General features: G+C 41.3%; 1 protein-coding gene across 1 annotated transcript in view; it reads right to left on the bottom strand.

The window, feature by feature from the left end:
• Positions 1-22,412, bottom strand: part of LOC308435418 (putative sperm motility kinase W) — a gene marked incomplete at both ends in the record, with an annotated part of 91,012 nt that overhangs the window by 51,950 nt on the left and 16,650 nt on the right. Inside the window, 2 exons of the mRNA XM_080942653.1 lie at positions 20,995-21,128; positions 21,962-22,129. Coding sequence (XP_080798779.1) covers positions 20,995-21,128; positions 21,962-22,129 — 302 coding nt within the window. The remainder of the gene's footprint in view (positions 1-20,994; positions 21,129-21,961; positions 22,130-22,412) is intronic.

Here is a 22,412-nt window from a genome sequence, read left to right as displayed (position 1 = left end):
GCTTCTCAGCCATTTCATACTCCTCAGCTGAGAATTTTTTGTTTTGCTCTCTTCTTCATTTTCAAAAGTTATTTGTTTCTATGGAGGCTAACTTATTCAGTTCTTTGTATATATTAGAAAATATCCTTCCATTAAATATTGAATTGGAAAAGATATTTCCCCATTATGTTGGTTTTTGATTTGTCTTAATGACTGTGTTCTTGGACTTAACAGAGCTTTGCAATTTTAGGAAGTCCACTTTATCAATTTTTGATCTTAGAAGATAAGGGATTGTTGTTCTGATCAGAAAATTCTCTGCAGTGCCCATGTGTTTGAAGCTCTTCCCAAATTTCTCTTCTCTTCCTTTGAGTGTACCTTGTTTAATGTGGAAGTCCTTGTTATCCTTGGACTTGAGCTTTTTACAGGGCAATGAGAGTGGATCAATTTGCATTCTTGTACATGCTGACCACCAGTTGGACCAGCACCATTTAATGAAAATGCTATCGTTTACTAGTGAATAATTTTAGTTGTTTGAGTTCATTTCTGGGTCTTCAATTCTATTCCATTGTTCTGCCTTCCTGTCTCTGGACCAATATGATACAATTTTTATCATTATTACTATGTGACACAGCCTGAGACCTGGGATGGTGATTCCTTTAGAAGTTTTGTTATTACTAAGAATTTTTTACATGATCCTGGTTTTGTTTTATTTCAATTTAATTGGCAAATTACTCTTTCTAAGTCTATGAAGAATGGAGTTGGAACTCTGATGGGGATTGCATTGAATCTGTAGATTACTTTGGGCAAGATGGCCGTTTTACTCTTCAGAGTCCTGACACTTTTGTCATACAAATCTATCATGTGTTTGGTTAGAGTCACACCAAGGTACTTCATATAACTGGTGACTGTTTTGAAGGGTGTCATTTCAATAATTACTTCTCAGCTTGTATATCCTTTGAGTAGAGGAAGGCTACTGATTTGTTTGAGTTAATTTTACATCCAGTCACTTTCCTGAAGTATTTTAATCAGCTTTAGAAGGTTCTGTGGTGGAATTTTGGAGTCACTTAACTATACTAACATATCATCTACAAATAGTGACATTTTCACTTCTTCCTTTCCAATCTGTATCCATTTGATCTTGATTTGTTGTCTAATTACTCTGGCTAGGACTTCCAGTACTATATTGAATAGGTACTGAAAGAGTGGAAATCCATTTCTAGTCCATGATTTATGGCATTTCTTCAGGTTTTCTCCATTTACTTTGATGTTGGCTACTTATTTGTTCTATATAGCTTTTATTATATTTAAACATAGTCCTTGAATTTTGGATCTTTTCAAGGCTTAAATGTGAGGGTGTTTTTAATTTTGTCAAATATTTTCTCAGCATCTACTGATATGATCATGTGGGTTATTTATTTACTTTTTTTGAGTTTGCTTATATAGTGGATTACACTGATGTATTTTCATAAATTGAACCATCCTTACATCTGTGTGATGAAGCCAACTTGATCATGATTGTTGGTCATTTTGACGCAAGTACTTGCATTCAGTTTAAAAGAATTTTATTGAGTATTTTTGCATTGATGTTCTTAAGGGAAATTGCCTGAAGTTTTCTTTCTATGTTGGCTCTTGCTGTGATTTATGTATCAGCATAATTTGGGCTTCATAGAAGAAATTTAGTAGTGTTTTTTCTGTTTCTATTTTGTGGAATACTTTGGAGAGTATTATTATTAGTATTTCTATGAAGGTATTATAGAATTCTGCACTAAACCCATCTAGTCCCGGGCTTTTAATTTTTTTGGCTTGGGAAGTTTTTGAGGATTGCTTCTAATTATTTAGGGGTTATGGAAAGTGATTAAGAGATTTTTCTGATTCTGATTTAACTTTGGTACCTGGTAACTGTCTCAAATCTTGTCCAATTCATCCAGATTTCCATTTTTTGAATATAACCTTTTGTAGTAGGATATCATGTTTATTGAATTTCCATAAGTTTCTCTTATGTTTCCCTTTGCATTTCTGATTTTGTTAATTTGAATACTCTCTCTGTGCTCTCTGGTTAGTCTGGGTAATGGTTTATCTATCTGGTTGACTTACTCAAATGGCTATCTCATGGTTATCATGATGATTTGCATAGTTCTTTTATTTTTACTTGGATGATTTGAGCCCTGATTCTGATTCTTCCCTTCTTTATACTCCTCTTGGGTGTATTTGATTCTTTCTGTTGTAGAGCTTTTAGGTGCACTGTCAAGCTGCTGGTTTACGTTTTCCTCAGTTTCTTTTTGGAGTCACTTAGAGCTATGAGTTGTCTTCTTAGTACAGCTTTCATTTTATCTCACAAGTTTGGGTATGTTGTGCCTTCCTATTTGTTAAATTAAAAAAAATCTTAATTTCCTTATTTCTTCTTTGACCATGTGATTATTGAGTAGAGTATTGTTCAGCTTCCCTGTATATGTTTGATTTTTGTTTATTTTGTTGTTATTAAAGACCAGTCTTAGTCCATGGTGATCTGATAGGATTCATGGGATTATTTCAATCTTCTTTCTGTTGAGGCCTGTTTTGAGACTGATTAAATGGTCAGTTATGAACAAGGAATGGTGAGGTGCTTAGAAGAAGGCATATGCTTTCGTTTTGGGATAAAAAATTATTTATATATATATACATATAAATAATTCAAGTGGTTCATTACTTCTGTTAGTTTGTCTCTCTTTAGTTTCTGTTTCCCGATCGGTCCATTTATGAGATTAATATATTGAACTCTTCCAATATTATTGTGTGATATGCAATATGTTCTTTGAGCTTTAGAAACATTTATGAATGCAGTTTCCCTTTGCATTTGAAGAATCGATAGTCAGAATTGAGATTTCATCTTGGTGAATTTTTTTCTTTGATGAAAATCAAATTTTCTCATCTTAATTGATAACTTTTGGTTGAAAATCAATTTTATTCCATATTATAATGTTTCCTCCAGCCTGTATCTTGCCACCATTTGCTTGAAAATGTATTTTTCAGCCTTAAAGTCTGAAGTAGTGTCTTTCTTTTTCACTGAGATGTGTTAGCCATAGACAGCAAATCATTGGGTCCTCTTTCTATATCCATTTTGTTAGTCTGTATCTTTTTTATTAGGGAACCGTTTCCATTCATGTTGAGAAATACTAGGGCCAAATGATTGTTTTTTCTGTTGTTGTTGTTGTTAGAGGTGGAATTTGTTTCTGTGGCTGAGAGAGGAGTATTGTGAGATTGATGCTGTCATGGACTATACACTGAGATCCTAACGAAAATTAATAAAAAGCAGTCGATTTATCCATCTTGCCTCCACAATTAAAATTTCTTTTTGGGATGGAATCCAGTCTCCCTTCCTCAGTACTCAAATATCTAATAAATCTATCTCCAGGGAGTCTTTAATGGCATCTTCTCTAACACCCCCACACAGGATCCTCTACCTGCTCTGAGACTCCTTTACTGGTTCCAGTTTTCCCCAGATATTTTCACCTACTACTGAGCTTTAAATGAACCAGTCTACAGACAGAATGCTGTGGCACACAGTTAAGAACACCTGAAATATTTCTTGAATGGATCAATGAATAAAGCCAAGAGACGAACATTCGGTCATGAAATTTACAGTGATTTGAACCTTGTGATATGTTTTTTATTTGTCTTCAAAACAGAGCAATTATCATCTAAAAAATAATTAGTTCTGCCCTTGGTACTTTAAAACTCTTTTCAGTACTTTATAACATATTTCCATAGCTTGATTGAACAGGAACAGGATTTATGAGACACCATGGCTAGACACTCATTTTTTTTTTTTTGGTAGATGTATGTGAACCTTAACCAAGACAAAGCTACCAAGAAATACTACAACCATGAGAAAATGAGTTGTTCCTGGAGTATCACTCAAAGAAGGATTAGCAGCTGTTCCTGGGCATCCTACAGGTTCAGTGCATCCACTCAAAGTCAGCTCAGTGAGCCCTACAACTGAAAAAAAAAACCTAAACACACAGAGAGAGTATCAGTAGCAAACTCAATGTCACACACAGGTAGGTCTCACCTGATATATTTTCCACTCAGGTGTTTGTAGACTTCAGAGCAATTCTTTATCCACTTTGGATGTTATTTTCTAAAAATAACTTGTACTGGACAGAGTCATGTGTCAGCATTTTAAAAAAATTGACATCATGTGCTTTATGTCTGGCTATAAATCTCAGATTTTATACAAGGCATTGCCATTTTTCCTCCTTATACTGTACTGGCAACTAATTCTGTTCTAGATATACTCACAACATAATCAGCTTAGTTGGAAAGACAAAGAATAGAAGGCATATGTAACAGGGGGTGGTGTAGTTGCATGGATATATACCAGCCACATGTGCAGGGAGTGGATCTGAATTCACTCCTGAGGACAGATTGCTCACTTCGAAGGAAAAACACATGAGGAATAGGTCTAGTGTCCTAAACCCACTACAGGACAATGACACCGCATGGCTTCACATTATAGCTGCTCACTACACACTGTGAATCAGACACCTGTCACTAGGACAATTACAGATAATGTGAGTCTCTTCTAGTCTTCAAACTACAAAGAGGACTGGGAGCATGAAAAAATTAAATTAAGTGCATCTCAAACATCTCAGCTGAAAGAAACACCTCATCTAATAATAAAAATACAACTCACAGCACCTAACCCAGGAAGACATGGTCCTTATTTCTTACCATTAATGGAAATCTAGCAGACATGGGACAATCCAATTACTCTGTACTGCATTTTTTCTAAGTTGTGAGGCCTTGTCTGTTGAATATGAGGTTTCTTTCAGATTCAGGATACCCCGATCTCCTGAAGGTATCTCTGGTGGTAAAAGAAACAACCCACAATAATCTGGCTGAGCTGACTTATATAAAAATTGATGCATGGTTTCTAGAACAAAAATCAAGGAAGGAAACAAAGACAGAAAAGCCTGTTCCCCAGCCCTGTTCACTACTATCACCCCTGCTTCTGCTGCTACCCCAGTGTGTCTACCAGGATGAGTTTAGTTGTCAGCCTTAACATTCACTAAACCGATGACTTTTGCAAGACACTCCAGTGTGACAACCTTGACTTTACATAATTGTGCACTGGATATGTAGTCTACCTATCACAGGAAATATCAAAACATAAAGTGATTAACCACTGCGAAGAACCTGCCACCCAGAAAACACAGGTGGCATGCTGCTTTATTTAAAAATTGTGTACTGATCAACTTGAACCCACCCAATCATTCTGAAACTCATTCCTCTCGAAGGCAGAAGCAGTTGTAGCTAGAAAGGCTGTAAAAATCCACTCCTTCTGCCCATGTCAACCTCTAGGATTGGTAAACAAAAGGACTGAGCCTGAGAAGAAAAATGGAGAATTAGCTCAAGGACATGCCAGTTCTTCATCAACAAAGCCCAGCTTGGAAGACTGGTGTCAGACACAAAGGGATACACAAGACACAGAGAGGACCCTTTGTAGACCCCACTCTACACAAAGAAATTTGGGACTTTTATCCTATGTGACAAATTCTGAGCAGTAGCTGAAGTTTTTACTTCGTCTTGTGGTTATGTGTGTTCCAGGGACATCACATCATAGAGTGTGTATTAGATGTGAGTATGAGATATAAGACTGTGAAGATCTGATGAGGTGAAATTCAGACTTTTCAGCGAGTAGCAGTTCCTAGATGCCCCTGACATGTGTGGCTAACTTTGGTATTCTTAGTTTATCCACTGAAGCTGACAAAGATGCACTGGAAGCCTTAGGGACAGGTAGAGAGGGGTTTTTGCTTTAAGCAACAAACAAATAAACTATACCTCATTAAACACAACAAGAACAGCATCACAACTGTGCCATCTACCTTATAAAAGGAATTGAGGTATTCTTTATCCCCTGACAGCCCTGTCTGAACAGTTAGAGAATGCTCTAGAGTCCTTCAGGCACATCAATAACTCAGGTGTCAGTGACCTGAGGGCTCATGGCAAGCAAGGTAAACTCTCTCAGAGCATTCAATGATTTCTGGAGAAATTTTACTGCTGGGGTGGAGCACTAAATAGGGAGCACAGACAATACAGGGAAGGGCCAGCTTTATAACTGTATTCTTGGACACCAGCAGCCCTCCCCACCCTGCTTGATTTCCAAAGGAAAGCTTTTACCTTCAGGGAACATTTCACAGAATGATACACCAAGGACAAGTCTCTTCCCAGGTCCTCCTGAATACAGTGCCTGCCAGAACCTGCAAGAACCATGGGCACTTTAAAAATGGACCCAGAATGGGAGACCTGCCTTCCTGAGATCACACTGCAGGACAGTGGCAGCACGGGCTGGAGCTGGTCCCTGATCCCCAGTCTAGAACTGTTTCTTCCCTGTCTTAGGAGCATCACCTTCACCTCCCAGACCCACTCGCTCTTCCAGATTCTTGGGCTCACCTCCTAGTTCTGAGGATCCCTCCAGGTTGAACAACACTCAGAAGCAGGTGGCTGCTAAACAATTCATCAGGGGCATGTGGAGCGGTGCCATTCCAGGTAACATGGAGAGGATAAATACAACACTGCAAAAGGGCTCTGATTCATCTAAAGAACAACTCCTCCTCTTCCTCCTCCTCCCACCCTTCCCAGCCCCTTCCTAGGTCCTCCTCTGTAGTACTACTGGAACATGTGCTCTACTTGGGAGGGAGGCAGGAGGCGAGTATGGTTCTTATTGGAAAGCAAATGCCAAGAGTATGATGAGCTCTAATGTTTCTTCACACTAAGGAGAGGAGAGGAGAGTGAGAGTAAGAATAAAAAAGGAAAGACAGAGAGAAGTAAGGAAGAGAGAGAGAGAGAGAGATAGAGAGAGAGAGACAGAGAGACAGAGAGAGACAGAGAGAGAGAGAGAGAGAGAGAGAGAGAGAGAGAGAGAGAGAGAGAGAGAGAGAGAGAGAGAAGACAGAATGATAATGATTAACTCTCCTCTGTTTCCACAATGCGTCTCAGGGAATCCTGGGAAACAACACATTTTACCAATGGAGTGCCTGCCCCACGCATTACATCACCAGTGAACTCCCTCATTGGCTAATAATTCCTAAAAGACAAAATTCTATTTCTAGATGCTTAACCCTTTCATATGTATCAAATTAAACAGGATTTGGTTTATACCAGTGTTTCTTCAACGTTTTATTTATTTTTATCCAATTCCTACAAAGAGCATCCAAAACATGTACTTTATAGTGATACACTTCATATTTTCCATCCTACAATCTTTGGAGGGTATGTAGATATCTATTTTAATAGTATAAAAAACAAACACCCAAGTTCATTCAGAATCTTTCCTTAACGACGACAGTGACTTGTCTTTTATGAGCTTATATAATACACTCAGAACTTCGTGTCTCTTCTGATTCATGTCCTATTCTGAGCAGTGGACATTATGGCTCCTCTTTCACAAATAAAGTTTAGCCAGGTCTTCTGCATAGGTCTGTCTTTCCAGCTACTCAGAAGGAAGAGGCAGAGGATGGAATGTTCAAGGCTGCCTTAAACTGCAGCTTAATTTCAAGACTGACCTTAAGAACAGAGTGAGATCATGGCTCAAAAAAAGAAGTAAACAGAGTGCTACAGATGGGCTTCATGGTAGAGTACCAGCCTACCCTGAGCGAGGTTCTGGGATTAGTCAATTTCACTGGAAAGAAAGGGAACATAAGGAATTTGCTCAAGAACTAGGACTCACTCTGAGGGCCAGGCTCTTGTACCCTATCTTAATACCCTGTGCAGATCCCACTTTTTAAAATACTAAGGGATCACTCTACAGCCTTGGATGTCCTAGAACCTGCCATGAAGATCAGGCTGGCTGGGAATTCACATCCACCTACCTGTGACCTCACAGACTAAAGGCCCTAAATTCTATGTCCAGCATGAAGGTAAAGTTAAGCCAGGCCATTTGATTTGCATTTTGCCTTTGTCTTGCATGATGTGAAATATTACAGAAAATATCAATGAGGTAGAAATGCCAGAGCCTGAGGAGAACAGAGGACAGGAAAGTGAATACCCATACAGTTATATTCAGTGGCATTCAGCCAATTTAGAAATCTTTGTCTCTTGCAATCCATTCCATCTACATCTTCTGCAGTAGAGTTTTTAACGTAACTATATTCATAGGTTTAGATAATAACATTAGAGGTGGATATAGTGACACATGCTTTTTAATCAGCCCTCAAGAGACATAAGCATGTGGATCTCTATGAATTTGTGATCATAAATAGAATCCTGTGAAATAAGTCCAACATTTATTTCATTCCTTAAAATATATGTGCTAAGACAGGGGCATAGCTTGCGGCAGGCTCTGTGGTAGCATGGATGGATCTCTGAGATCAGTCTCCATACCAACCATCTACACATATATGCATGAGATGAGGAGGCTGTGCTTAACACTGCTAAGCTCCAAGGACAAAGCTGCCTTTGATGGTCTAGCATATGTGGTGTAGTGAGGACTTTAAACAAGGGGCAGAGAATGAAATTTAAAAATGTTGTAAATGGAGTAGCAAAGGGAAGGAAGGTGTCCACTTCCTGCAGGATAGTCTTTCCAAGGAGGCTGCACTGAATTGCAAGACACAAAGAATCACTCAGGAATAACCCTTTTCCTCTCTATGTGCCATAGAAAGCAGCAGTCTATCCTTCTGTATATTCTTTTACAGAACTCAATGCTCACTCATTTCCCACCCTTAGCAGACAGACCTGTATCTTCCTCCCTGGAACAGCCTTCCAAACAACTGACTGTTCTCATAATTGGTTGAACTAATGAGTGACTCATCAATAAAAGCATTTCCTGAAGTGTACCAAGGGTCATGGTGTGACATACGAGGTCAATCTTATTTTAATAGAGTCTCAGTTATGTTTGAGAAACACTGAGTTCAGTACAAATTGACAATAAAATGGTTTTATTTTATTAAAATTGAGAATAACTTTGTACATTGTAGGGCATCTAGGAGACGTACACATACCCTGCAAGCAGTTAGGTAGAATCTCCTGTCGTCTGGGTTATTAGTTAAGGTGTCTCACATTAATAAATACTCAAGCCCAACCTTTACTTACAGACGCAGTGAAGGAATTGAAATGCCAGAGATACTTTCTAAGAGAGAGGTCCAACCATCCTCATTTTCTTCCCAAAGCCATCCAGTGATACAGAGAATCAAAGCTCTCTGGAAACACATCTATCTATGTCCAACCCACAAGACCCAGAAACATATTATATTCTAATGTCCAGCAGCCAGGATTATTGACTGCCTAGGTTCACATTTTAAAACTCGTTGAAGGGTCACCTTTCATTGCACCTCTTGTTGGGAACATTCTGTACTTATTGGCTTGTCAGCCTGGCCTTCTAAAGCCTCAGTGAATGCTTGAATCCTGTTTACCATCCATCATGGACCAGTGTCAACCTACACCTGGTCCTACCAATCCACTGTGTACTAACTTCAACAGTAAAGCAACATCTCAAGGATACTTCTACACAGAAATGAGTGCAACACTTCTGTGTTCATCCCAGCGCCCTGATAAACGATCACAAAGCAACTTAGGTAAGGAAGTGTTTCTTTCAGTTCACAGGTTCAGGCTACAGCCCTTAGTTTGGGGTGCATCCAGATGTCATGTACTTCTGGGAACTAGTCACAGTCACAAGTAAGACAGAGAAAGAAAAATTCCTACTTTTCAGCTCACTTCTTCATACATATACACCATCCAGGACTCAATGTCACTGTGAGCTAGGTCTTCACACTCATCTACTTGTAAATAAATGCAGTGTCTGTCAGATATACTTCCAATCGATTCCTCACTGAGATGTTACTCCTAGGTAAATCTAGGTAGATGAAAATTAACAATTTTAAAGTAACTGCATATCTGACCTTTTAACTGAGGAATCTTGCTTGTGACAAAGCAGAATAATCTCATAATACACACACAAACACACACACACACACACACACACACACACACAGAGAGAGAGAGAGAGAGAGAGAGAGAGAGAGAGAGAGAGAGAGAGAGAGAGAGAGAGAATCACAAGGCTGATAAAGTCTATAAGGCAAACAGATGAAATGACTTTCTGGTCTCACTTCCCACGAGTCTTTGTTTTTGCTGCTATACTAGGCTCTATATGGCAAACCCCACCATACCCACTGGTACAGAATGATAAGACCAGATAAGGAGGAAGGTCTCACATGGGAATCAGGCATCAGAAAGCAAGAACAGGTGCTCTATGCCACTCCCCTCAGGCTATTTCTGATGACAAGATACAGGTCACAGCTACCAATACAATGACACAATGTTTAGAAGCAAGCATCACATGGTAGCATCTCCCTGCATGAATCCATGTCCAGAAGCCAGGGTTACAGGGTCCTGACCAGAAAGTTAGCCTTAAGTGGCCAGAGTCATTGCAGCCACGTTGTCTGAAAACCAGCTTTTCACAGCTTACCAACATATAGTTCCCATCTAGTAGGGTGGCCATGGGACCAACTAGAATTCTTTCCCAGCCTCCTTCATCCTAGGATTAACCTGTAAGGCTGCATGGATCTCTAGACGTGTGCATATTTTCGCTAGCCTCTCCACGTTGCAGTTTATGTCCCACTGAAAACCCTGGTCCTACTGCATAATCTGCTAGTTATTTATCAGCTGAGATTCTGGCTTCTTTACTTCTTTTATCTGCACTTAAGAAAATGTACCTGAAATTCATCTCTTGCTGATGCCCCTGCCTCCAGTTTTCAGGCTGGCAAACTCTCCAGTTTCTGCTGTCTGCATTGAATAGAGACCTCCCAAGCCTCCAGGCTGCATCATGACCCACCCACTTCTTCAGTTTGCTCTACACCACACTGCAATCCCTCCTATCCTATCATCCCTGTTAGGCCCCAGGTACTCTGGAGCTTCAATTGAAGCCACTAGAGATGATCCCTTAAGTCATGAATAAATAACCAGGACGCTTCATCAGTGTTAGGCTCTGTTTCTAGTTTGGCCAGGAATACAAACCCTTAGAGGTTTCTTCCTTCACCACTGGATAGCTGGAAGTAGAAGGCAACACAATAGATCTGAGCCCCAGAGCCAAGGCAACAATAGGTCCCAAGGGTCCTGCATGAAGCAGGTGCTGTGATCCAGTGCAGAGCACCAGCACCTGCTGTGGTCTCAGCTTCCCAGAGGAAGCACTTCCCTGGATAGGTCTGGATGTTGAATTAAACAACTTAGAAGTCAAAGCTTTGAAAGCCTCGACACTCCGGAGCTCTGCAGGGACAAGGAACAGCCTGGGAACAGGCCCACAGAGCACCAGCATCCGACAACCATGCAGCATCAACATTCTGCTAATAAAAGAGAGGGAGCTTATGAAGAATTGGCACCTTGGGAGTACTCACCAACTGATCAGATTCATGGTGATTGCTGCGTATGGACAGAAAACCCACCTAGTTGTCTTTGCTGTTGCTTACTGACCATGCCATCTCTGGTGTCCTGAATGAACCTCAGACTGGCTCCACCAATTACAGGATCTGCTGAAGCTCTGCAGCCTCAGAGCACTGTTGCTGCTCTGCCCAATGAGAGAGCGTCTCCTCTGGACAACCTGGTTCCTTAAGCCTGGACAAAAAGGGCCCACACCTAGGCCGGCTCCTCCAGCCCCTCCTTCCTCAATGGGTAGGCTTTCCATTTCTAGCCTGGGAAAGTTGCTATAACAAGCATGCTCTGCTCTTGCTGGCCTCAAGTTGCCAAAAGGGTGATCTTTTTCCATCCCAGGATGTGTGAGATGTACCTCTGGGTGTGTCAATAATCCAGTTCAGTATCCTAGAAAGCCAGCTTAGAGAAAGTCACCTGACTTCCCTGGTCCTTAGTAGGAGCTTCTGAGAAACCAGTGAGCCTGCTGTCAGCAAATGTCACAGGACTACAAGCACAAGAAGAAACAAGGAGCTAAGCTCTTACCCTGGCATGGGGATGGTGCAGGACTTCATTACATTCAAGTACACATACAAAAGATAATATCAGCCTGCTGCAAGCTGAGAGGGGTTGTAGTAAGACCACAAAAGGGATGCCACAACTATGCCAGGACTCTCTACAGAGGAGATTTTTGAGATGTAAATTAAGACAGCAAGGTTAAAGGACAACCAGATTAAAGAACAAGGCAATGGAGAAGCTTAACCAGCACAGACAGGGAGGACACTTGGCAGGTCCCTGTCTCTTGTTAGTTTCTATGCCTTAGGCCATAGAATTCTCAGAAGTTCAAGGCAGATCTCCCTCAAAGCTCCTCTTTCTTCTAGTGTTGTTTGTTTGTTTTTTAAGAGAGAGGGTTTCTATATGTAGATCTGCCTGGCCTAAATTATTTATGTAGACCAGACTGTAGTAAATTTCATAAGGATCCAATTGCTTGTGTCTGTTTACTGCTGATGTAAAAGGCATGTGCCACCATATCCACAACTAATTTCATTATCTAGACCTATAAATATAGTTATTTAAAACACTACTGGTATTCAAAATAAATAAAAAAATGTTTGGGATAAAAGGAAGCAGAATTCTTGCCAGTACACGTAATTCTAAATAAACTTATATTAACTTTTTCTTAGATACTCTCTGTATTTACTTCTGATATGTTATCTCCAATTGCCCAGCCTGTTCCTCTTCCCCCCTACCTGTCTTCACAAAGGTGCACTAGCTACTAATCATCCTCTCCACGCAGTGCCTTGGCTTTCTTCTACATTTGGAAAATGTGCTCTTCATGGACCAATGGCCTCCTCTCACATTGATGCCTGATACTGATATTTTCCACTAAATATGCAACTGGAGCTGTGGGCCTTCTCAATGCATGGTCAGTGTTTAGTGCTCTAGTTCATGGGAGCTGTGAAGAATTTGGTTGGCACATGGGGTGAATCCCCAAGTGAGGCAGCCCCTGAAAAATCATTTTTTTGTCGTCCATTTGATCCTCTACCTCCTTCTGTGAGTGTTTTGTTCTCCCTTCTATGAAGGAATGAAGTTTCCACATTTTGGCCTTTCTTCTTTTTGAGCTTCATAAGGTCTGTGAATAGTTTCTTGGGTACTCAGAGCTTTCTGGGTCTAGTATTCAATTATCAGTGACTGCATGTCATGTGTGTTCTTTTGTGACTGTGTTACCTCACTCAAATAATATTCTCTAGTTCCATTAATTTGCCAAAAAATTTTGTGAGGGAATACCAAGTGTCCTAGAAGCATCCAAAGAAATGCTCAACATCCTTAGACATCAGGGAGATGCAAATCAAAACAACCCTGAGATTATCCCTCACACCTGTCAGAATGGCTAGCATCAAAAACTCAGATGGCTGGTGGCAGAGGATGGCAACAATGTGGAGGATGAGGAAGAAGAATGAAGATGGGAAAGCCACTCTGGAAATTAGTTTGGTGGTTCCTCAGAAAATTGGACATATTTCTATTTGAGTACCGAGTTATGACACTCTTTGGAACATACCTAAAAATAGCTCTGATATTTAAAAAGGACACCTGCACCACCATGTTTATTGCAGTTATACTTATAAAAGCCTGAGGCTGGAAAGAACTCAGATGTCCTTCAACAGAGGAATGGATACAGAAATTGTGGTACCTTTACACAATGGATTACTACTCAGCTATTAAGGCAATGACTTTATGAACCTTACATTTCTAAGGAACGAAGGAGTGGGACAGAGCTTTAGATGATAAGCCAAGAAAATTACTGCCCAAGTATTCATGTTTAATTGCACGATAAATAAGAAAAGGAAGAGGTTAGATGCAGGAGATTTGGTGGTTTTCACTGAAACATCAGTGTATGGTGGTCAGTGTTCAGTATATATCATCAAGGAGTTGGTATTTATGATATTCTTTTGCAATGCACTGAGCTCAGTGCCACCTAGCATTTTAATCTTCATCTACCATATCTGCATAATGAAAGGGTCTGCAAGAGTCGTCACCCCAAGAAGAAGCAATCCCTTTTCTCCTCCTGTTCTCATCTGACAGGGTGTTTAAATGTGGAGAAAATGTGGTAGACTTCATAAATCACTGGCTTTGGTCCTGTAAGTTGTACAAGATCTTGTGAGGTGAAAGATGCCAATGTTTTGATTCTGTACCTTTGATGGCAGCCAAGTTAGGACCAGCTAAAAGATAGCTTTCTTGAAATATCAATTATTTTTACTTACACATATATTTAAAAAGAGATTTTTCTTTTAGTTATGTGTGTGTAGGCTTATGAACTTGAGTTCCTGCAAAGACCAGAGGAATGGAGTTCCCTAAATCTTGGGTTACAAGCTGTTGTGAGGCCGCACACTTGGGTGTTGGAACTGAGCTCAGGCCTCTGCAAGAGCAGGACACACTCTTAACCACTGGACCATATCTCCAGTCCCTGTACCTTAGCATCTTCATGGTAAAATATCAATGAGTAAAGTCTTGGCAGTTCCCCAGGTCAGAACTCTCCATAGTATTCCCATCTACCATTTACATCTAGTCCTCAGGACAAAATGCTAGCAAAAGTAACACAAGAAAGATAATGAGACCAGGAGGTTGCTCTGTGTGACAGTGACAGCTGTTGCATTATAGAGACTGGACTGTGTAGTTCTGACTCATGGTGGTCAGACCCATGGCTCCCATGGTTTTTGCCAATATGTCAAGGCGACCCCTGTACCTCACCCTACCATTTTCTGTTGTGAATCCCCATCTCTGCTGCATCCACTGTCTTGTATTAGTCACCCAACCATTTCTGTTGCTTTGTACCAAGACCTTGATGGATTCAGGAGGAAAGATTGCCTCATACAACAGCAAGTGAACAGTGCAGAACACGGATCTTTTAAGCATGGTACATTCCTTCATCACTCCAAAAATATCACACCCAAAGATGGTGGTAGTATTAGCATTTAAAAATTGTATTTATATTGAGAAGAGCCCAGATATACTGTTCTTAGCAGGAGTAAAAAAAGTGAGCTATCTCTTTTATAACAAATTATTCTAGAAAAAAGCTTTTTTACTGTAAGTTTTAGAGCTTACAAGTATTTCACATTTAATATGTATAGCTTGCAACTTACCAAGCTGTGGATGGAGCCAGGTTTCTTTCTCCCAACAGCTCAGAATTTTCTTGGCTTTGCTCGTCACCAAGGGTAGAACTGTTCTGTTTTCTATATATAGCAAGATTTTTAGATGATTGGAAGATTTTATTTTTCGATATTTCTTTAAAAGAACTAAATGATTAAAGATGAATTATAATATAGGGAGATAGATTAATGGTACCAGGGTGAGATCTTAGATCTGCATTCTCAGAATTAATGTAAAAAATCAAGTTTGGCATCACACTAGTAATTCTCGTTCTGGAAAGGCAGGATGAGCGGTAGAGACAGGAAAAGATAAAGAAACTAGCCTTTGCACACCAGAAGAAAACAAAGAGACCTGGGTCAAACAAAGTAGAAGGAGAAGATGAACCAGCATCTGAGTTATCCTGTGAACTCCATGTGTCGTCGATAACATGCACATAGTAATGTGTGCTCACACAGTCACACATAATTAAAAAGAGTAAAATTGCTAAGCGTGGAAAACAATGTCATTGAGAACACACATAGTCTGGATTCTGAGGAATTTGTGCTTCTTTAGCAGTTGTAGAGATAAAGAAACACGGAGCTTTGAAGACTATTAAATATGGACAGTGAGGAAATACTTTTCAATTCCATCTACCCCCATGCCTGTTTCACTTGGACAGGTGGTTACAATCTGTTTTCCCTCTGAGCCCTCGTAAGATGAATGATAGCAAAGAATCTCGGAGTGTATGTTTCATTTGTTAAGTAACAGAGTCAAGGCACTACAATACCTTGCTTCAGTCTAGGGTTTGAGGGAGATTCTTGGGGGACCTTTTTGCTAGCCTATGTGTTTTGTGGAGCATTTCTGCTGACCCTGCAAAAAAAATTTCCATGTCAACAAGGAAAATAAGTTTCTTAGTTCTTGCAGTCTCCCTCAGAGGAGGTAGATGACAGTGGTTCATGCTCTGTCACTATGGAGTATGGAAGCTTCAGAAGATCATGTCACACTCAAGGTCTAATAAATTTTCCTCCAGGTCTCAGCCAGAAGCAGCTCCAGCAAGGCAAATGGGGGAGGACCCCAGCCTGTGGGGCAGAAGATGAAAACACTTTAACAGGGACACCATCCTACTGTTGGCTGAACATTCTAATCAGGATTCATGGATTCCTCAATTTCTTCCATCCAATTAAATAAACTGATAGGTGTGAGGCCGGGATATCAGCAGGTAGATATTGCATCTTAGTCAGTTTTCTGATGCTGTGGAGACATAACAACTAAGGAAACATATGGAAGGAGAGTTATTGGTGATAGAGTGCCAGAGGATTAGAGTCCATGGCCCTCATGGTGGGGAGCATGGAAACAGGAAATCAGGCAGAGATGGTGCTGGAGCAGTAGCTGAGGGGTTAAATCTTATTCACTATTTGGAGGCAGCCAGAGGTAACTAGGAATGGCATGTTCTTTCAGAATCAAAAAAGAACATGTCCAGGAGTAATCCTTCCTCAATCTAGGCCACACTTCCTAATTTTTCCCATATAGTCCCACTGATAGGTAATTGAGAATTCAAACATGTGACGTTACAGAAGCCAGTTTCATTCCATCTTCCACAACCAGAATTATGGAAACAATGTTGATAATCCCTGATCAGGAGGGTTTAGATTCATAGCATGCAGACTCCCTTGCAGTCTTGGCCTAAAACTCATCACTTCTCTATGCTTTGCAAATTTACCTACAAAATAATGTCATCATGGTGAGTAATTAGTCTTGTCACCTGGGCACAACCCAGAATCACCAGAAAAGAGCAGCATATTAATAAGGGACTGACTACATTGGTTTTGCCTGTAAGACAGACTCATGGGAATTGTTTTAATTAAATCAATTGTGTAGGAAGATTCATCCCACTGAGGGCCAATTATTCTCTACACTCAGGGTAATGAACTATGTAAGTGGAGAAGTTGAACTGAGCACAAACAATCACAGAAGCCACTGAGCCTACACACATTCATTTATCTGTTCATGGTTGTGGATGAGGCCTCACCAAATGTGTCAATGCCTTGCTACTGAGACTTTGCCACAATGATAGACTTCAAGCTAGAATTGTTAGTTGAAACAAACCCCTCATCTCTTATGTGACTATTCTCCAGGTATCTTAGCACAGCAACAAAGAAGGCACTAGGACAGACATCCAATTCACTGTTCTCTTAAAAATGAAGTTTTGGGCAGATCCAGGTTCTTTGTATTAGGTGTGCTTTAATTAGAATTAATCTGGAGTTTGATCCCTAGATGTACTTTTTTGTGTTGAAACTATTCAAATTTTTCCTTTACACTTTTTAAATTCCCTGATTCTTTGGCAGAGGGACCCAACAAACAGGCTATTTTGCCCATATGTCTTTGCCTTCCACCCTAAAACACACATATACTTGAGTCTGTGTAGGATGCTCTCCATAGGGTTATCTATTATTTCAACCTAGCTCAGTTGCCAGAGGAACATCTGTCATGAGTGAAAATGGGCATTTCCTCCTCATCTGCAGAGAGAACCAGAGGTGCAATGTCAATGCAGCACTGGAACCATCACTTCCTCATGGCATCTCTGTTCTGCTATTTGACATTTAGGCACCTTGAGCATCTTAGGCACACCATGGACCCCAATAAAATCAAGAAGGGACCTTGTGTTTCCCTGATGATCAAGTTTCCCTAGCAGCATCTCACACTAGGAACACAGAATCATTGTTCAAATCACATGGAAAATTTCTACACACCAGGCACATGTTAACCATCTCTATAGACATGTGACCTTCACATTTTCTCAGCTGCCCTGAGTGGTGCTTATTCCCCTGCCTCAGATTGTAGAACAAGACGCCTGAAGACACTTACACATTGTATAAGGTGACACAACTTGTGAGTAAATGACCAGACCCATCAGCACATTATCTACACCCCTAAGTATCATGCCCTCTGTCAGTTATGCTCTGGATCAACCCCTGTAATATGTAGTCCCTTCCTGTCCAATATCTGAGAGAACTCCGAATTGGGGAAGCCCCTCACTCAAGTACCGAGAGAACTCAAACCCAAGTAAACACAGAGAGCCAGTCTTCCTGCAATCAGGCAAGAGGTGTATTTAGGAAATCAGAGATCTGAGGATGACTCCTATCTCACACAGGAGATAGAGAAGTCAATCCCAAATTAAATTAGGGGGCAATATTTATAGGTAAATTACATAGGATTACATAGTTAGATAACAACAAGCACATAGCAATTTCATTGTTTTATTCAAATTGGCATTCTATGTCTGCTTTTGGATATGATTCAACTCTAGACCACCCTGTTTTCAGGCACACTTACCTTCTTACTAGTTTTTCTCCAGACTACAAAGCCAGACTTTTCAACACGAGATGTTTAGTGGTATCTGTCATCTGGCCCCTTCTTGAAACATCTTATGTTACTCTTAGGCTCCTCTAAGGGTAGGGTCAGTGGGGCTTAGCTTAAAATTTAAACTCTTTTATTCCCCACTTCTTCTAGTGGCTGGTTCTAATCTTAGAACTTGGTACCCTGCTCCTAGGCTCCCTCGAGATCCTTCAATGCACCATATTTCAATCGAAGTATTCAGACCTGTACCTCACCAATGCTTTTTCTGACAAAGGCTACTAACTTATTTATGATGCAGGGTCCAAATGTCAAGAGTAGCAATAGAAAAATTATAGGCCCTGGTAGCATAGAAATCAAAGTGGTGAGCCAAGATATGTGAGAGAACCAGCTTTCAACCCACCCTTGGTTAGCTTCCCCAACTCTCTTCCTGGTACCCAGTCTCTCACGCAGCTTAGACATGGAGTCCTTGATGACACCAGAGTGATCAAAATAAAAACAACACTCTTCTCTTAGAACAGCACACAACCCTCCCTCTTTAAGACATACATATTTCAGTCCCCTGTGATTTTGTAAGATTACTTCAGATAAAGAAGTGACTCTTCTTGCTTGTTAAAAGATTGCTCTAAGCCTGCTAAGTCCTTAGTCATTGCATTTCTCAAGTCTGAAAAGTAGCGCTGAGAGGTGACCATTGCTGCAGTGCCTGTCCCAATTCATGCCAGCCTGACACGCAGCAGTACTGCTCAAGTCAGAGTAACTGGATCTCTTTTAACTGGCGTCCGTCTTAGGTCTTCTGCATTGGTTACATCCCCCTCTGGGTGATAATAAACTGGGGGTACCAGTTGAAAGCAAAAATCTTGGGTGGGGTCAAATACTGAGGTGGAGACACAAGTAGTTAGTACAGTACTACAGGCCCAGTGAGCATCAGTTTGAGGGGCCAGATAAGTGCTGACATATGAATTGACAATCAATGTGGAGCTACAAAGGAAGTATAGGTGCTAGGAATGTTCCCTATACATAGGCCAGCCCCAGATAGCTCTGTGAGTTTTAACTTGTGGCTTGATCCCAATGAACAAAACTGGTGTGACTCTTTATAGGTGACAGTTCTATTGGATGCTATCCTTTCATAATAGGGGGGCCTGGACCCCAGACAGATCAACATGATTTAGTAATATTGGGGTTTGTCTGATTCAACACCTGAAAAGCTCCCTGTACAAGATTGAGATGTCTCTGTTGGTTGTCTCTGGTTGAAGTACTATGGTGGCAGTCTTGACACTCAGGGCCGTTATAGTGGTGCACTTGGATTTCTAGATGGGACTTGAGGCTGGGGTGGTGCTGGGATAGGTTTAGGGTTTGTTTCTGGTAAAATTTTATTGGGCCCCACCTAGAAACTGCCAGTGTTCTCTATTTTGAGTTTCAACTTCAGGATTAGGCCTGGGTCTGTTCCTGACACATAAACTATAAGTCCCTAACTCAACCCCTTAACCTTATTTCTGGCCTGTTTGTGCTTTTCAGTAAAGGTAATGTTTAAAGGATTGCAAAAGGGGGTTTTGCTGCAGGGACCACTTCTAACCTTCTATACTCTAGAATTTAGGGAGGCAAAGGTAGGTCTATCAGTATGGTTTTTTTTTTCACTATGATGAGATCCCAGGAGGAGGTGGGACACCATGAGCTTCTCTTGTAGTTTCACATCCCCATGATTTACAAAAATAGAATTTTGGCCCTCCACACTTAACTTCTTCAGGGCATGTCCTACCATCTCTCGGGCATACATATATGTCTGCTGACCTGATTGCACAACAGGTGAGGGGCTTAGCACACCCTAGGGCCCCCCCCAATTTTTCCAATTACCGGTACATTTTTTGCACTATATTCAGGAATGTCCCAAGTATCTAACCCTGCCACCAGGTGGTATACATCTGGGGTGAGGTAAGGCCACCAAGTCCAAGGTTGGGCCATTTTTTCTTACCACAGGATATCTCCAGTTTATAATATCACCTGCCACGTCAGCTCCTTGTGTGCATGGGGATTAAGAGTAATTGCAACAAAGGTGAAGTTTACGAGGATTAGCAGTCTTTTCCAGCTTCCATTCATTTTTAATAATGTCTGCAGCTTTCTTTATATGGTAGGCATGGGCCCAAGCAGCAATCCTGTCTACCTTGACAGGGGTAGGGGTGGTCAACAGTACCAGATAGGCCCATTCCAGCAAGGTTCTAAATTCCCAGTCCGGTGCCAATGAATCAGGACTACATCTCCCACCTGGGACTGGTGAGGTATTTTTGAGCTTCCCGTTTAATAGGCACCCTTCAATCGGAACCAGACCTCACATTGGGCTGTTTCTAGTGCCATTAAAAGAGCAAATAGGGTTTTAAAAAGAACCACAAAATTGGGGGCCCCTCATAATTTGAGGAGGGGCGGAGAACTCCCATACACAATCGCATAGGCTGTTAAGCCAAATGTGCCAGGGGTTTTCCATACATGGAACAGGGCAGAGAGAAGGAGGATAGTCCAGTCTCTCCCACGGGTCTCTGAGCCCAATTTTCACAAGGTCTCTTTTAGAGTTCTATTCATCCTCTCTACCTGTCCTGAACACTGGGGTCTATATGCACAATGTAATTTCCAATCAATCTCCAGCAGTGTGGCCAGTCCCTGACATACCTGGGAAATAAATGAGGGTCCAATGTCAGACCCAATTACCTTGGGTTTCCCAAATCTTGGAAAAGTTTCTTTGAGAATCTTCTTAGCTACCAGAGTGGCAGTCTCTGCTTTGCTGGGATAGGCTTCTACTAATCCTGAAAAGGTTTGTACAAAAACTAAGAGATATTTGTAACCTTATCTTGCAGGCTTGACTTCAGTGAAATCTCCTTCCCAATGGTCACCTGGCCGGCACCCTTTGAGCCTTTTTGCAGAGGGGAATTTTGAATGTCCAGTATTAATCATAGCACAGGGCACACAGGCTTTTACAACCCTATCAACAGTCTCTGAAATTTTGGGGACATAATAATTTGAGGCTTTGATTAGACTCCCAAGATGCTTAGTTCCTAAAAGAGTCAGACAGTGTAGGTGGTCCTCACGGTCACCCCTGTTTTCCTGGGGAAGGGCCAGTTTGCCTTCTGGCTTGTATCTCCTCTTGTCCTTTGACGGGGGAAGGGAGGGATTTCTAGTATGTCCATGTGTTGATGATCTTCTTCCATATATTCAGTGTCTCCTTTCAGGGCTGCCAAGTGGTCCAGGGAGATTCCTGCCATAATCATAGCCCCTTGGGCTGCCTCCTTGGCTACAGAATCTGCCATCCTATTGCCTTTTCCAATTCTGTCTTGTCTCTTTGGTGACCTGGGCAGTGGACAATAGCCATGTTCTTCGGCAGGTAGACAGCTTCTAGCAAACTGAGTATCTCCTCTTCATTTTTAATGTCCTTTCCAGGCCTGTATATAACCCCATGAAATGTGCTGTGGCAAATGTATACCTGCTGTCCACATAGATGTTTACAGCTTTGCCCTTGGCCATCTGTAGTGCTTGAATGAGAGCTATCAGTTCAGCTTTTTGTGCTGAAGTCCTTCCGGCAGATGACTGGCCCATATGATGTTAGTTCTCTCCACTACCACTGCCCCTGCCACCCCCTTACCTTCAACCACGAAGCTGCTGGAATCTGTGTACCAATTTGGACCTTCTGGCCATGGCTGGTCTTTCAGGTCCCTTCTTTTACCCATTTCTTCTGATAGGATCTCTTCACATCGATGTGTCTGGTCTGAATCTTCAGTCTCCAGTAGCAGAGTGGCAAGGTTTAGGATGGCTGGAGGGGCAAAAGCTTTCCTGTCAATTCATACCAGGTTCTGGTAAAGAGTCATGTGGGTGTTTGTCATCCATCAATCAAGGGGCTGCCACACAATACTCTCAAGGGAGTGCAGAACCACTATAGTCACATGTGAGACTATATTATTATTATAGGCATGTGAGACAGCATAGACAGAGGCATGGCCGTCTGGGAGAGCCCAGAGTGGACATAACCAAACTGAGCTGTGTCCTGTGAGGAGAGAGAAGAGTGGAGCGGACAGCAGAAAAGCCATTGGCAGCAG

Source organism: Micromys minutus (genome assembly GCF_963924665.1).
Source record: "Micromys minutus genome assembly, contig: SUPER_22_unloc_5, whole genome shotgun sequence".
Lineage (NCBI taxonomy): Eukaryota > Metazoa > Chordata > Mammalia > Rodentia > Muridae > Micromys > Micromys minutus.
Note: the sequence above shows the minus strand (reverse complement) of the source record. Positions and strands in the feature narration are given on the sequence as shown.